Source organism: Nyctereutes procyonoides, unplaced genomic scaffold, assembly GCF_905146905.1.
Source record: "Nyctereutes procyonoides isolate TBG_1078 unplaced genomic scaffold, NYPRO_anot_genome, whole genome shotgun sequence".
Lineage (NCBI taxonomy): Eukaryota > Metazoa > Chordata > Mammalia > Carnivora > Canidae > Nyctereutes > Nyctereutes procyonoides.
This window is the reverse complement of record NW_026575043.1, coordinates 15,497,575-15,511,047: the sequence shown is the minus strand read 5'-3', so window position 1 is coordinate 15,511,047 and position 13,473 is coordinate 15,497,575. Positions and strand designations below refer to the sequence as shown.

General features: G+C 45.7%; 1 protein-coding gene across 4 annotated transcripts in view; it reads right to left on the bottom strand.

The window, feature by feature from the left end:
- Nucleotides 1-357: 357 nt before the first annotated feature.
- Nucleotides 358-13,473, bottom strand: part of NEDD9 (neural precursor cell expressed, developmentally down-regulated 9) — a 182,650-nt gene continuing 169,534 nt past the window's right edge. For all 4 annotated transcript variants that reach the window (XM_055322268.1, XM_055322267.1, XM_055322269.1 and 1 more), the window contains 5 exons: nucleotides 9,754-9,855; nucleotides 9,160-9,261; nucleotides 6,980-8,221; nucleotides 5,572-5,661; nucleotides 358-2,815 (listed from right to left, as the gene is read on the bottom strand). In XM_055322268.1, the coding sequence (XP_055178243.1) occupies nucleotides 2,306-2,815; nucleotides 5,572-5,661; nucleotides 6,980-8,221; nucleotides 9,160-9,261; nucleotides 9,754-9,855 (2,046 nt within the window). In that variant the 3' untranslated portion in view covers nucleotides 358-2,305. The remainder of the gene's footprint in view (nucleotides 2,816-5,571; nucleotides 5,662-6,979; nucleotides 8,222-9,159; nucleotides 9,262-9,753; nucleotides 9,856-13,473) is intronic.

Below are 13,473 nucleotides of genomic sequence, written 5' to 3'. Positions count from 1 at the left end.
ATTCCAAAATGAATTAAGTAATTCTCATTGAACCTAAAACCTCACAAGTGGTAACATCTATATTATGATAGCAGACATCATCCTACCTATATAGGCTCTCTGCTGAAGCTAAGCCTGTTCTAGATATTTGGGTTTGGTAATGTTCACAGATTCCAGAATTTTCTTCAACTGTAAATGTACTCTGAAGTGATACAAAATGAAAAAAATGACTCTCAATTTTCCTAAACAATCTAGATCTATAGTACTGACACAGTAACCATAATTTAACTCTCTATATTAAAAGGGCTCAATTAAGCCAGCATGCAATGCTGTGACAAAGAGAGGAATAAAGAAAAGAAAACCCAGTGCCTATGGAAATCGAGATCTAAAAATTTAATGATTTAAAAATATCCTTTATATACAACATGGGAAAGAGAATAATACAGATTGAACGTTTTGGTTTTGAAAGCGTGAAATGTCACCACTTAGCTTAGAACAAGTCTGTCATCACCTAAGAAACACACGTTATACAATGAGCCCTATAGGGACACCTTTCAACTCCTGCTTAGCTGGTTTTCAGCAATCTCCTTTCTCCCCCCATGCTTACTTGTCATATAACAATACAACTTTTAATCATCTTTTGACAGAGCAGAACTCGGAGAACAATAACAATTGTTCCAAAAAGCACCTTCTGTGATTTTTTTTCTCACACTTAGATCACATGTTCTTCTCTCTTAAATCCTTTCCTGTTCCAATGGTTTGGTTGTTTAAAGCAAGCTTGATTAAGTCAGGGAATATATTGCAAATAAAAATGTTTTCAAATAGGCTAGGCTAAAACCATTAAAAAACAACTGGACTGAAAGTCTGTAGAGAACATGCTTCCTGACTTGATAATATGTGGATACATTAACCCACTAGGTAGGAAGTATTTCATTTGCCCCCAAAACGAATCTAACAGCTTCTGGGTGCGTCTGTGCTGTGTCAACATCCGCAGTGTAAGAGACACACTTGGAATGGGGGCTGTGATGAACTATAAGATGGTGGTGGGCTGTGTACACAGGGTCATGGGCCAGAGAGAATTATAAAGACTGGATGGGCTGAGTGTCAGGTCAGCAGCTGCATGTTTTAAGGAGGGTGCATGATCAGGCAATGACTCCCTTTGAAATAGGATGTGGCCTGGTGGCTCTAACCTTTAAGTGACCAAGGAACTGGCTGATTTTTCTAAGGTAATGGAGGTAATAGCACTGAAGTGAATGTTGGGAGTCAGAAGGGCCTCTGTTTACAACTGGCAGATGCAACCATCCCTTCTTTTTATGGACAATCATAGTCTGATGCCTTTATGAATTCCTGCTGCAAGTAATATGGTTTTTTTTTTTTTTTAAGATTTACTTATTTTATTCAGAGAGAGAGAGATTGAGAGGCAGAGACACAGGCAGAGGGAGAAGCAGGCACCATGCAGGGAGCCCGACATGGGTCTCCAGGATCACACCCGAGGCTGCAGGCGGCGCCAAACCGCTGCACCACCAGGGCTGCCCAGTAATATGGTTTTTGCAAATCTTGAAACACCCTTTAGAAAACCTCTCGGCCAAGTGTCTCATAAATGCCATCAAAAAGTCCTGGGGAACCATGTGAACTCCTTCTAGTGCAATGTCTTCTCTGTGTTGAAACAACCCGGCCCTACCTAGGGATATGATCTCTGCCTATATCAGCATTTGGGTTAACATATACTTCCTGAAACTTCTTTTATAAAAGGGCTTTTTCAATCAGAAGTGAAGCATTTTGCCACAATGGGCCCACATGGTCAATTTTGAAACAGGTTTCAGAACAAAAGCAAGTTCATACTATGCCTTACTATTGGAAGGTGAACACTGATATGTATACTGTGCTTCCCAGACTTGGAAGTGACAGGCTCAGAATAATTGCTAGTATATGTAGAGCAATATTACAACTAGCTGGTATGTTTCCTAAAAAAAAAAAAGATGCAGCATTAGGACGTGCTTACTAAGGTGCTTCTTCATTCATGTTTTCTAATGGAATGTATCGGACAAACATCTACAAACGAACATGAATACACAGGCATACACACGCACGTGGACAAGTTTCTGTACAGTTTATGCCTTAGATGTGTTTATGTAAGAACCACACAGGAAAAAAAAATTCCCCCTCTAGCTCCCTGAATTTCTGAATGTTGTCTAACCCATAAAATGTTAAAATATTTCATTTTCATATAAAATTATCTACAAAAATAGATAACATGTACAAAAACCAGATAGCATTTCCAGTTTTCCTTAGTAGCGCACTCAGTCCCCCTTTTCTCCTCCTCCCCTCAGAAGGTTGCCATCTCCAGCAAAGAGCGCTTGAAGAGCTGGGCATTCCTGGACAGGTCTGTCACTTGGTGCACCATCTCCTGCAGGGCCGTGGTGCTGGGGTAATGGAGGGCCGCCATCTTGGTTGCCATCACTATAGTCTTGAGCTGCTCGCAGAGCTGGTTGCTGGAGTTCATCACTTTGTTGCGAATGTCCTGGGCAGCCACCTGCCGCGTCAGCGTGTCCCCAATGAACACCAGTTTGTGTGCGCTCAGGATGACAAACTTGCTGTGGGCCACGAAGATGCGCGGGGGCTGCGCTGAGCTGACACAGCTGAAGAGGGCGTCGATGGCGTTGAGGAGGGAGATGTAATGGGTCTCGCACTGGTCGTAGTAGAAGCAGAGCAGCTGCCTATCCTGAGCGCCCACGCTGCTGTTGGTGGTCGGGAGGCTCTGAGAGGGCTTCCACTTTGAGATGTCATTCTCCACGGGCTTGGTGATTTCTTGTTCCAACAACTGGAACTGACTTAGCTGCAAAGGGAGAAAAAAAAAAGATTTTGTGAAGGGGAAGGCAGTGTGCTGTGCTAGACATTAGCCAGGGCCTGGACAGGGATTTTAATCCCTACTAAGAAGCAAGTGCTCATTAGATGGGAGGTGTTGCTTTCCTAAAGTGTAAAACGTAGAGGCTGAGAAAGAAGATCCCTAAGGAATCCTCCAGCACAGGCCCCTGTGGTTGGGTGTTGGCTCTTCTGCTTTAAGGCTGGAAGGCAGCTTGCATTGCTACTCAGCTCTGTTACCTGCACCTTTATGAAAGTTCCCTGAGTTAACATTTACAAAGTGCTCAGAATGGTGTTTGGTATATCATAGTCTCCATGTAAATGTTTATTCGACGTTGAGTGGTGGCGAGGGAAAGTCAAATGGAGGGATCTCTTCATCAGGTAAATCACTGACCGTTGGCTCCTTCTCTGGGAAAGCCTTGACTCTATCCCTTCCAGACTCTTAGACAAATGACAATCCATGATCCCTCTCTGTTTCTCCTACTTTTTGAGTCAAGATTTGTAAATGTTACTATGCAGCCCTATGGGAGAGACTATCGCGTATAAATATCTGCGCACTGTGGAAAAGAGCATCTCTAAGGGAATCTGAATGCTAATTGTGCATCGTAGCACTTAGCCACCCTACTGTTGAAAGAAAAGAACCTCACATGCGGTCAGACTCAGTGTGTTAGCTCTCTTCTTTCCTCACTGCTCCCAACTGCTGTAGGATTTAGACTGCAGTTAGAATATTCTCATACTCTTCCACCAAGTCTCAGGAGAGACCTTCTTCTGCAGGTAAGGATGACCTGTGATGTGAGCTTAGGGCTCAGGGCTTGTGCTCAGTCAGAGTGGGGATAGCCTCATCCAGCTTCTCCTCCAAGAAAGGCACAGCGAGCTTTACTTTTCAACAGAGTCTGCTTTCTTCTTAGGAATTGCTATGGTTTCAACACGCTCCCTAAAGCCCTGCAGAAGGGCATTTGGCCAAATGCCAAAGCAGACATAAACAGATATAGGGTGATGTTTGAAGATATTTCAATTATGCTCCTGCAAATATGTCCATAAATATATTATCTTATTAGATGGAGACATGGGGCTATTTTTATAGAGAAGTAACAAATTCAGGGAGGTTAAGATTTGCCTAAGGTCACACAGTTGGCTAGTCAGAAAGCAAGGGTTAGAACTCTGGTTTCCTGAGGTGCCTGGGTGACTCCGTTGGTTAGGCATCCAACTCTTGGTTTTGGCTCAGGTCATGACCTCAGGGTTGTGAGATCAAGCCCCATATATTGGGCTCCCCACTCAGTAAGGAGTCTGTTTGAGATTCTCTCTCTCTCCCTTTCCCTCTGCCCCTCCCCCAACCCTGCTCACACTCTTGTACTCTCTCTCTAAAAATAAAATAAAATAAAATAAAATAAAATAAAATAAAATAAAATAAAATAAAATAAAATAAAATAAAATAAAATATCTTTAAAAAAGGAAATGAGTTTCCTGAGTGGAGTGTGACAGTTCATGTCTCGACATACCATTTCGACTTAGCATCTAAATCCTCAATCCATTACTCTTTATTTTTATGCCTTTGTATCAGCAATACCTTATCAACCCCATTCATGGCCAACTTTTGAGTGAAAAACTGCCTTGCCAAAATCCCCTGTTTAAGGGCTTGGACACATTTGATCTTGCCCTTGTTCTTTTAGATGGGACCAAGAATAGCCTAGCCATAGGCTTGTGTTGTAGGAGATGATAGATGATAGATAGATAGAGCACAATATGACTCTTTTTTTTTTTTAAGGAATTTGATGAACCACAGTAAGGGGATATCCAATGGAGGAAGCTGAGATGAAAAGCCATCTGTGGAAAGGACTTTGAATGGCCACTGATGGGTTCTGTAAAGCTCAAGGGGGCCAAATGAGTAGATACGCAGAGGAAACTCTCAGAAAATAGAGGAGAAGAAAGCAGATTTAGAGCAAAGCAAATGAAGTATAAGAAGGAAGGAGAATTTACAGTCCTAGCTCTCATCGGACTTGGCTGTATCTGTATTTTCTGTTCCTGTATTCCCCTTCTATGGCCTTACTATACAACCTGTTTGCTTGGGCTAGCTTGACTAGGACTTGCTTCTTGAGACCAAGGGCATTAACCTAAAGAGTCTTAATATGTTTTTTTTTTTTTAAGATTTTATTTATTTGTTCATGAGAGACACACACACAGAGAGAGAGAGAGGCAGAGACACAGGCTCCCTGCAGGGAGCCCGATGTAGGACTTGATCCCAGGACCCCAGGATCACACCCTGAGCTGAAGGCGTCCCATGAGTCCTAATATGTTAAGTGTACAGATGTAGCCTGGAGAAATGGCTGTTTGGACATAACCATCTGGATTACTAAAGCCATAAATTTTCTCTTTGTTCTTATCCCCTCTTATAAGCCTTGAGGCTTATTATTTTTTTTAAAGATGTATTTATTTATTTGAGAGAGAGAAAGAGAGTGCAGAGGGAGGCAGAGGAGAGAAAATTCCAAGCAGACTCCATGCTGAGCATGGAGCCAACATGGGGCTTGATCTCACAACCCTGAGATCACAACCTGAGCTGAAACCAAGAGTCAGATGCTTAACTGATTGAGCCACTCAGGCGCTTGGAGCCTTAGAGCTTATTTATGCCCATGTATGCTGGAAGGATCAGAATCAGGATCTTCTGGAGTGCTACCTTTCCTACAAAGCGGGAAATCCGCACAACCAGGCAGGTTCTGTCCTGGCTGGGCTTACCTGATGATGCTCCAGCTGCAGCTTATTCTGTTTGATGATATTCTCCTTTTCCAACAGCTCCTTCTGTTGCCTTTCAAACTCCTCCTTACCCTATTATTTTTCAACATAAAGAAAACATTTTATCACCCCTGTGATTCACTTGTGCTAACACTTCCATTGACAAATGTGTAAATATTCTTTTGTTTTCCATTGCCTTGGCCCTGTTAGGCCCTGTTAGGCCCTGTGAACACCAGCCTGGGAGGGTGGACTTCCCTACCAGACTTTCTGAGCTGCTGTGCAGGGAAGGGCAGAAAACTAAAATCTGTTTCCATGTAGTGTGCCACCATCTCTGCACCACTCTACCATTTTGGGAGATCCACAATCCCCTTCAAACCTCCTTAAGCAGTACTATTTCTCAGGGTTCTTTTCTAATAGGTTATCTGCAAACCCATAAGCCTCCTAACATAGGTCTAAATGGGGTCCACACTGCACCCCTGGTTTCTAGTATTTCCCAACATGCGAGCTGAACAAACCACCAGGGGAATGGTGCATGCCCCCATCTACTCTCTCCCTACACCTTTCCTTAGCAGTGGGGAGTGGGAAGGGGGCTCAGTTCTCTACCTTCCCCAGTCTCCTGAATGCACAATTCCCAGGATGATCCATCCCTCTCAGTCAACTGAAAAGAATGGCCAAAGGAGATAGTACACCAAGTTCTAAATAATGGATCTTGGTTGAATGTTTGACTTTCCCAAAGTGACAGTGATCCCAGGTCAACTTGGCAGACTTTCCACTTGTAGGAGGCAGACTGAGCCTGCCCAATTTTCCATGTGTTGGTGAAGTTCTAGGTCAATTGACAAATGCCCAATGTTCCTCAAGCTAAACCTGAGGTGGGGTGAAGTTTTTCTGTAAGTACTTAAACACACATAAACACACACACATTATAGAGCTGAAGGGACCTAGAAATTCTCCAGTCTAGGGTTTTCATTTTTTTCATTTTTTTTTCCTATCAGGGCCTCTTTCCCTTTTCAAATAAAATACCATGCAGAACTCTATTACCATAAAATGCAAATAGAGGTGGAGCTGCCGTGTTTATCTGAGGGCCTACTTTCCTATTTGGGGAGTCTTCCTCCTGCTTGCCTGGGGCATACCAATGGGTCACTCCAACCCTGTGCTTCATTCACTTTGCAAATGAAGAAATAATAACGGCCCAGGGACGTTCAATAACACACAGTGTCAGGGAAAGGTCTGGAACTGAGGACTCCGCACCCTTCCTACCGTACAATGTCGCCTCCATACATGAACTACAATCCCGCTTGGGAACCGTTAATCACGTTCTTGCCTCTGGCAGGTCAGCCTAATAGCCGAACACCCATCAGCCCCAGGCTCCTTGAATGCGAATATAGGCGCTTTATGAGCCTGGTTTCCTTACCTGTAGGTGGACGTAGTCATAATCATCCATCCAGCTCCTTTCAGAGCCATCGCTGCTGCTGCAGTCAGGAGGCTGGTCCTTACCCAGGCTTGGGGGCAGGGGCTTGTTGAGGCCTTGAGCCTTGTGGTCCCCAGGATGCAGCAGAGGCATCTGGGATGCAGCGTGTGGGTACTCCGTGGAGTTCATGATGTTCTCAGACCCACTCTTCACATGCGAGCTGCCAGGGCCTGGTCTAAAGAGGGCCTCGGCGTTGGTATTGATGGTCGTGGTGAGCTGCTTGGCGTCATCGGGCACTGTCTTTGCCACCATCACAAACCGGTCCAGGTCATCACACTTGTTCTGGGGCTTGTTGACGGCCAGAATATTCAGGGACCAGCTGCACTCATTTAAGTCGTGGCTGGTCTGGCTCAGAATCTGGTGGGAGTCTTCCACTCTTTGGAGCTCCCGCTTCATTTTGTTGTGGAGGGTGAGTTCGGGGAGGCAGGAAGCATTTGCCACGGCCCCCCTGGCGAAATGGAGGTAGTCCCTCACGAACAGCTCCACCTTGTCCACCGAGCTGCGGATCTCGTTGATGTGACGGTCCATGTATCCGTAACACCGCCAGTCCGTGGTGACCAGGGCCATGAGGCTGGAGACGCCCACCTCCAAGGTCTGCTGCAGCCGGTGAAGTCTCTCAATGGCTGTGTCTGGGTCCAGTAGGAGCCTTTTGTCCTGAGATGGGGAGGCGGACACCGAAGATTCCTTGGAGGTGGTGGAGGATGTGGACATGTTGCTCCTGGTGCTGCCCGTGCTGGAGAAAGATAACCGGTTCATACCATCCACCACGTCCTGAGAGCCTTTGGCATCGGGTGGGTTGTGCAGAGGGACATCGTAGACGCCGTCTCTTTCTTCAGGGTTTGCTTTCTCACTGGTTTCTGCTGGCGGCTCCAGAAACTGAACCCCTCGGGGGACATCGTAGGCATCGTTCTGGGTGCCCGGTGACTGTCCCAGCTGTGAGGGCGCGTGGTTCAGCAAGACGCTTTGGTGTCTTCGTGTGGCCAGTTCGGCGGCCCCCGGAGCATCACAGTTATATTTTATGTGAAGGTCCTTCCCAGTGGGCTTGGTGCTGGTTGGGGGGATGTCATAAACGCCCTCGGGCCTGACGTCCAGCCTCCCAGCTTGTCTCATTGGAGGGGGGAAATCATACTCTTTTTCCCGAAGCCCTGCTTCATCTCGGCAAGCAGAGGGTGGAATGGCATATAACTGAAAAGTGAGTAGGAAAAGGAGTTATTATTTGTTCAGCTGGCTCATGTGAACATGCAGAAACTGAAAAGGACGTGGAAACGAGGCCCGATTTCTCAGTCCGAATCACTGGCTCATGTCTTCCACCTTCTACTCACTTATGGCCGGTGGTTCCCAAGGCTCCGCTCTGTTCTGTTCTCACTTCCTTCATCCTTTGACAGGACCGTCCTACCCATGGCCTCAGTGCTGCCTGTGTGTGGAACCTTCCTGGCTGAGTTGCTCTCCCTGGGGCCCAGCCCCGCGTTTCTGACCACCTCCTGGGGTCTCCTTCCTCGGCTGATCCAGCCGGGGAGGCAGACTGCGTGCACACACAGGACCAGGTGTCAGAAGACCTGAGGTTTCTCCCTGCATCTATCGGCCATGAGATGCTGAATAAGCGGCTTAAATGTCTCCACGCACAGCTCCCTTCTCTGCGCAATAAGGATAACTACGCTTGCTGTGCTGTAATACCCCAGAGGGTAACAGAGTGCATCAGACGCAGCAACCCCAGTCTACGAACTGTAACACTTCTAATAAAAATGAGATATATTTATTGCTTGCCAAACTGAATTATTTTACGGAATCCCGTAAATATGGAATCCTTAGACTTCTCTGAGATTTTTTTTCCTTTCCTTTTTTTTTTAAGTAATCTCTGTACCCACTGTGGGGCTCAAACTCATGACCCTGAGATCAAGAGTCGAATGCTCCACCGACTGAGCCAGCTAGGCACCCCTGGAATCCTTAGACTTATCACTAACTATGGCCTTTCCTTCCTCCCATTCACTCTCTCATAAAGACTAGTTTTTCCCCTTTGGTTTGCCCTTCTTGTTTCATCCCAATAAACACACACACACACACACACACACACACACACACACACACACACACCTTTTTTTGCTGCTCGTAGGAAATTCACTTACCCCTTTAGTAGGAGGGATGTCATAGACGCCTTGAGGTTTTATCTCTCCCACTGGCAGTGAGAACACAGGGACTTTCACAGATGACGGAGGGATGTCATACACCTGAGGAGAATACACTTGCGTTACCCAGAATAGAAATATTGTATCCTTGTCATTTCTTAATCTGCTAAGCCTTTCATTATGGGTTTATTTGCCACGTTACATGTACAACCTTGCTCTTTAGCCGCACTCTATGTCATAAGGGGTTGATAGGATTTTTCTTTTTATATTTCATATACTTTGACTTAGATTGAGTATAAAAGTGACCCTATGTGAAATTATCTACACTGCCTGTACTTTGAACTATAGTTTAAATCTTACACTTCCCGAAGGAAAATGATAAGCAACAAAAGCTTTTTCAGATAAAAGCCTAGGGTCTCCTGAGAAGGAAAATCCCAAAAACATAATTTAAACAGCTTTGGTGAAAATGGCTTCTGGATGATAACCTAAATAGAGCATCATGTGAAACATGCATAATTTGTGAACATCTGAAGCCCTGAGGGATGCCACCCTGAAGTGTTCCCCTCCCCCGGTGACCACGGTCCTGGTACGTACCCCTTGAGTGGTGTGGGAAGGAGGGATGTCGTAGATGTCCTTTTGGTGTCTGGACGGGTACTCGTACACATAGCCCTGGCCTGTCCTCACTGGGGTTACCACCTGTGGGCAGGAAGACAAAGAGGGTGTAAACTTCTGTACCACAGTCCTGAGTGAATCTTTTAGACTCCTAACCAAGCACTCCTCCGTCACCTATCTCCCATAAAAAGAAAGAAAGAAAACCAAGGAGGGGAAGAGAAAAAGAAGGAGACATCAGGTCAGAACACTTTTAAACCTCCTCTTGAATCCCAATAAAGAACAAATCCCTGAAACAGCTCCAACCCTCTTCCTCCTAATGACAAAGTTGGTCAAAGTCTCAATCCCAAGTATGTACCTTAGGGGAGAATCATTTTTAAATTATGAAGGTCCTAGATCATCCCTTAGGAGCACCAAAAACATAGCCTAATGGGGGGAAAAAACCCACGATTTTTTTTTTAAAGGCTCTGAAACTATTTGTCAAGAGAAGAATGCAAATAGAGAGTTGAACTACTTAAAATTCCTCTCATACCTTCCCCAGGACGCCTCTTCATGTGACATGATTATTATTATAACTAAAATTCCATAGGTCACTAGAGTAGTTATATGAAGCGAACGCTCAAGCAGTGCTGCTCTCAGAAGCCTCCAGGAGCTTTCGATCTAACCTTTGAAACAAATGACAGACTGGGTTGAGAGTCACCAGGAACAGAGTTCAAGGTCTCTAACCCTTTTCTCATTTCCACCAGGGAAGCAGACATCCCAGACAGTACCTATGTCCAAGGGATGTGGGAAGTCAAACACACTCATCACAACTCTGGCATCTAGAACCAATGCCAATGAAACGAACCTCACCCGACAGGCTCGTATTTTCCTATCTACCATCCTTCACCGTGTCCTAAGTACGGGTAGAGAAATTATTTGAACTTAAACTCATTTGGAAACGTATTTAGTCCTCCAAGGACTTCTAAATGACCAGGGTCTTGTTTCTATCTAATGCAGGCCCTTCCAAATGATTTTTTTTAATTTTTTTTATTTATTCATGATAGTCACACACACACACACACACACACACACAGAGAGAGAGAGAGAGAGGGGAGAGAGAGAGGGAGAAGCAGGCTCTATGCACTGGGAGCCCGACGTAGGATTCAATCCCGGGTCTCCAGGATCGCGCCCTGGGCCAAAGGCAGGCGCCAAACCGCTGCGCCACCCAGGGATCCCCCTTCCAAATGATTAACAAAGCCCCTCTTAGTATTGCCCATGAAGTCTTATTTATTTTATTTTATTTTATTTTTTTAGGAGAAGGGGCATTGTAAATTAGGCAGAGTTGGTTCTTCCCTAAGAAACTGTCATCTTTGATCCTTTCTCTAATGTGAAAATTCTGGCGTCGGGCTGCCTACAAAACTATGTGAAAAATGCTCGGTGTCCGTCTCATGCTGAAGTAGGTGGAACTCAGCCAGATGCACCAATGCCCCCTCTCCCTGGGAGCTCTAAAATGCTGAAATCCCTGGCGCTTGCAGGCTTCTTGCAATGAAGGTAAAGATTTGTACGCAGCCACTATCCATCCCATCAGATCTCTCCACTGCCATGTTTTTTTTTTTGTTTTGTTTTTTTGTTTTTTTTAAAGGCATCTATGGCTTTAAAGATTGTTGGCATGGAGCATACAGAACCGTTTATACACTGGCCACTGGATTGTGCAGAGCAAATCTTCCTTTTAAAAGCAGCATGCCCTTTGCTCAAGAAAAACGCACTGTCTTCCTCCTGCCCTTATAGGATTTTTTTTTTCCCACTCGCTATTATCCAGGAGAGAAGTAAAGTATCTTCTCTGAGTTTATCTCCTCAGCCCCTCTATTTATAGCTCTCTATTTTGGCTTCGTAAGAGAACCTGCACACAGCACAGCTTTTGTTCAGTCTGAAAGTTTCTAAGAGCGGATTCTGTCCAAGGTTGCCAAGCCAGTAATAATGCTAATGGAAAACCAAGGCTGGTTATGCTGAAGGCCAGCTGAGCGGTTCCATCCTTAGTTTAAACACGGGAAGGGGGGCTGGGAGATAGAGGCGGGGGTGCCGGGATCTGAAAATAGTCCCTGGTGAAATGTAAACATATGGCAAGACCTCAGAAAGGCAGGGTCATAAGCAAAGCTTTTCCTTGCCTTGGTGGATCTGCCCTGGCAGAGAGCATTCGTGCTTCCCGGTATTTAACATCTTGCTTCCTGACAAATGTCACAGAACCTCAACTTGCTCTCTCTTTCTCATTTAGAGGATGCCTGTGGTCATCTGGTTTTTAAAAACTTTGCATTCCAAGCCAGTCATTTTCCTTGTTTATGCATTAAAAGAAACAGATGGCGCAAACCGCAGAGGGAGAAAGCCAACAAAATACAATCTCTCCCCGATTCCAGCATTCCCGACGGTACCATCTAACGCACGCTGGTCCACAAATAGCATTTAAAAGGGACCAGCGTTTTGCATCTGGTCAGATGCATCCCTGGCGTAGAGCTAGAGCGATGCACTGTGTGAACATCTGAAGGAACAAGGAGCGGGAAGTCTTCTACTTTGCACATTCTTTTCCTCCACCCATCGCTTGGGTGACTCTCATGCCAACTGTGTGTTCTCTTCGGGGCGGGGCGGGGGGGGAAGTGCTGACTGTTCTGTACCTTAGAAAGTATCCAGTTCTGTGGTCATGAGACCTTTTCTTCCTGCTTGACAAAGTCCACAAAAACCTTCCTACTGTCCCAGAAATACTGAACCTCAGCCTACGAGGAACACCAAGGCCGAGCGAAGGAGGAGTGAATTTTGGAAGGGTTCTCCTGGGCGTTTGCGCAGCAAGCCGCTGAGGGACTCGCTACAGAAAGGGCATTTCAAACCTAATTTTCTCAATGAACTGAAGTCAGGTTTTTCATTTCCTTTCTCCTTCCGTTTGTTTTTCTTTCGTGCTTTCCTTGTGTTCTGTGTATTTATTTATAGTTACAAAGGCTTCGCTTTGGGAACTACCAAACTGACCTCTTAGTTCCTTAGAGTTGATGCAAATGGGGCGAGGAAGGGGGATTCCTGGGGCTCCTGCAACCCCTGTCCTGATGACCCTGGCAGATGATTAGCATTTTGCAAATGTGGATTTTCTGCCCCCCCCCGGGGAAGAATCTTGACTGTTCCTCAGATGTTAGTACGCTATTCTTGCCAACTAACTGAAAAGTCTGAAGTTGGGCACTTTGAGATGAGAAGGGCAGATGTAGAAATTGAGGAAAGGAATAGTCCATTTAATAAGTCTCCCAGGGGGGGGTGGCATCCTGGCATCCACAAAGTCCAGACTGGGGTTAGGTTAGTCCTCTAAGTATGTGCTTGCCTAAAAGCAGGCCATCACGCACAGCGCGCCCCACCACGCACTGTGATGTGTGTGATTCACACCACTAGCTGCTTTACAAGATGATTTAAATACCTCCCTGTCTCATCGTTTTGAGAGCTGTGCATGCTGAAATTTTTTCATTTTTTTTGTAAAGATTTTATTTATTTATGGGGGGGGGGGGCAGAGACACAGGCAGAGGGAGAAGCAGGCTCCATGCAGGGAGCCTGATGTGGGACTCGATCCTGGGTCTCCAGGATCACGCCCTGAGCCGAAGGCAGGCGCTCAACCGCTGAGCCACCCAGGAGTCCCTCATGCTGAAATTTTAAAGAAGAGGAGCCCGTGTTCAGGGTGGCAGCGAGGGCCAGGGAACA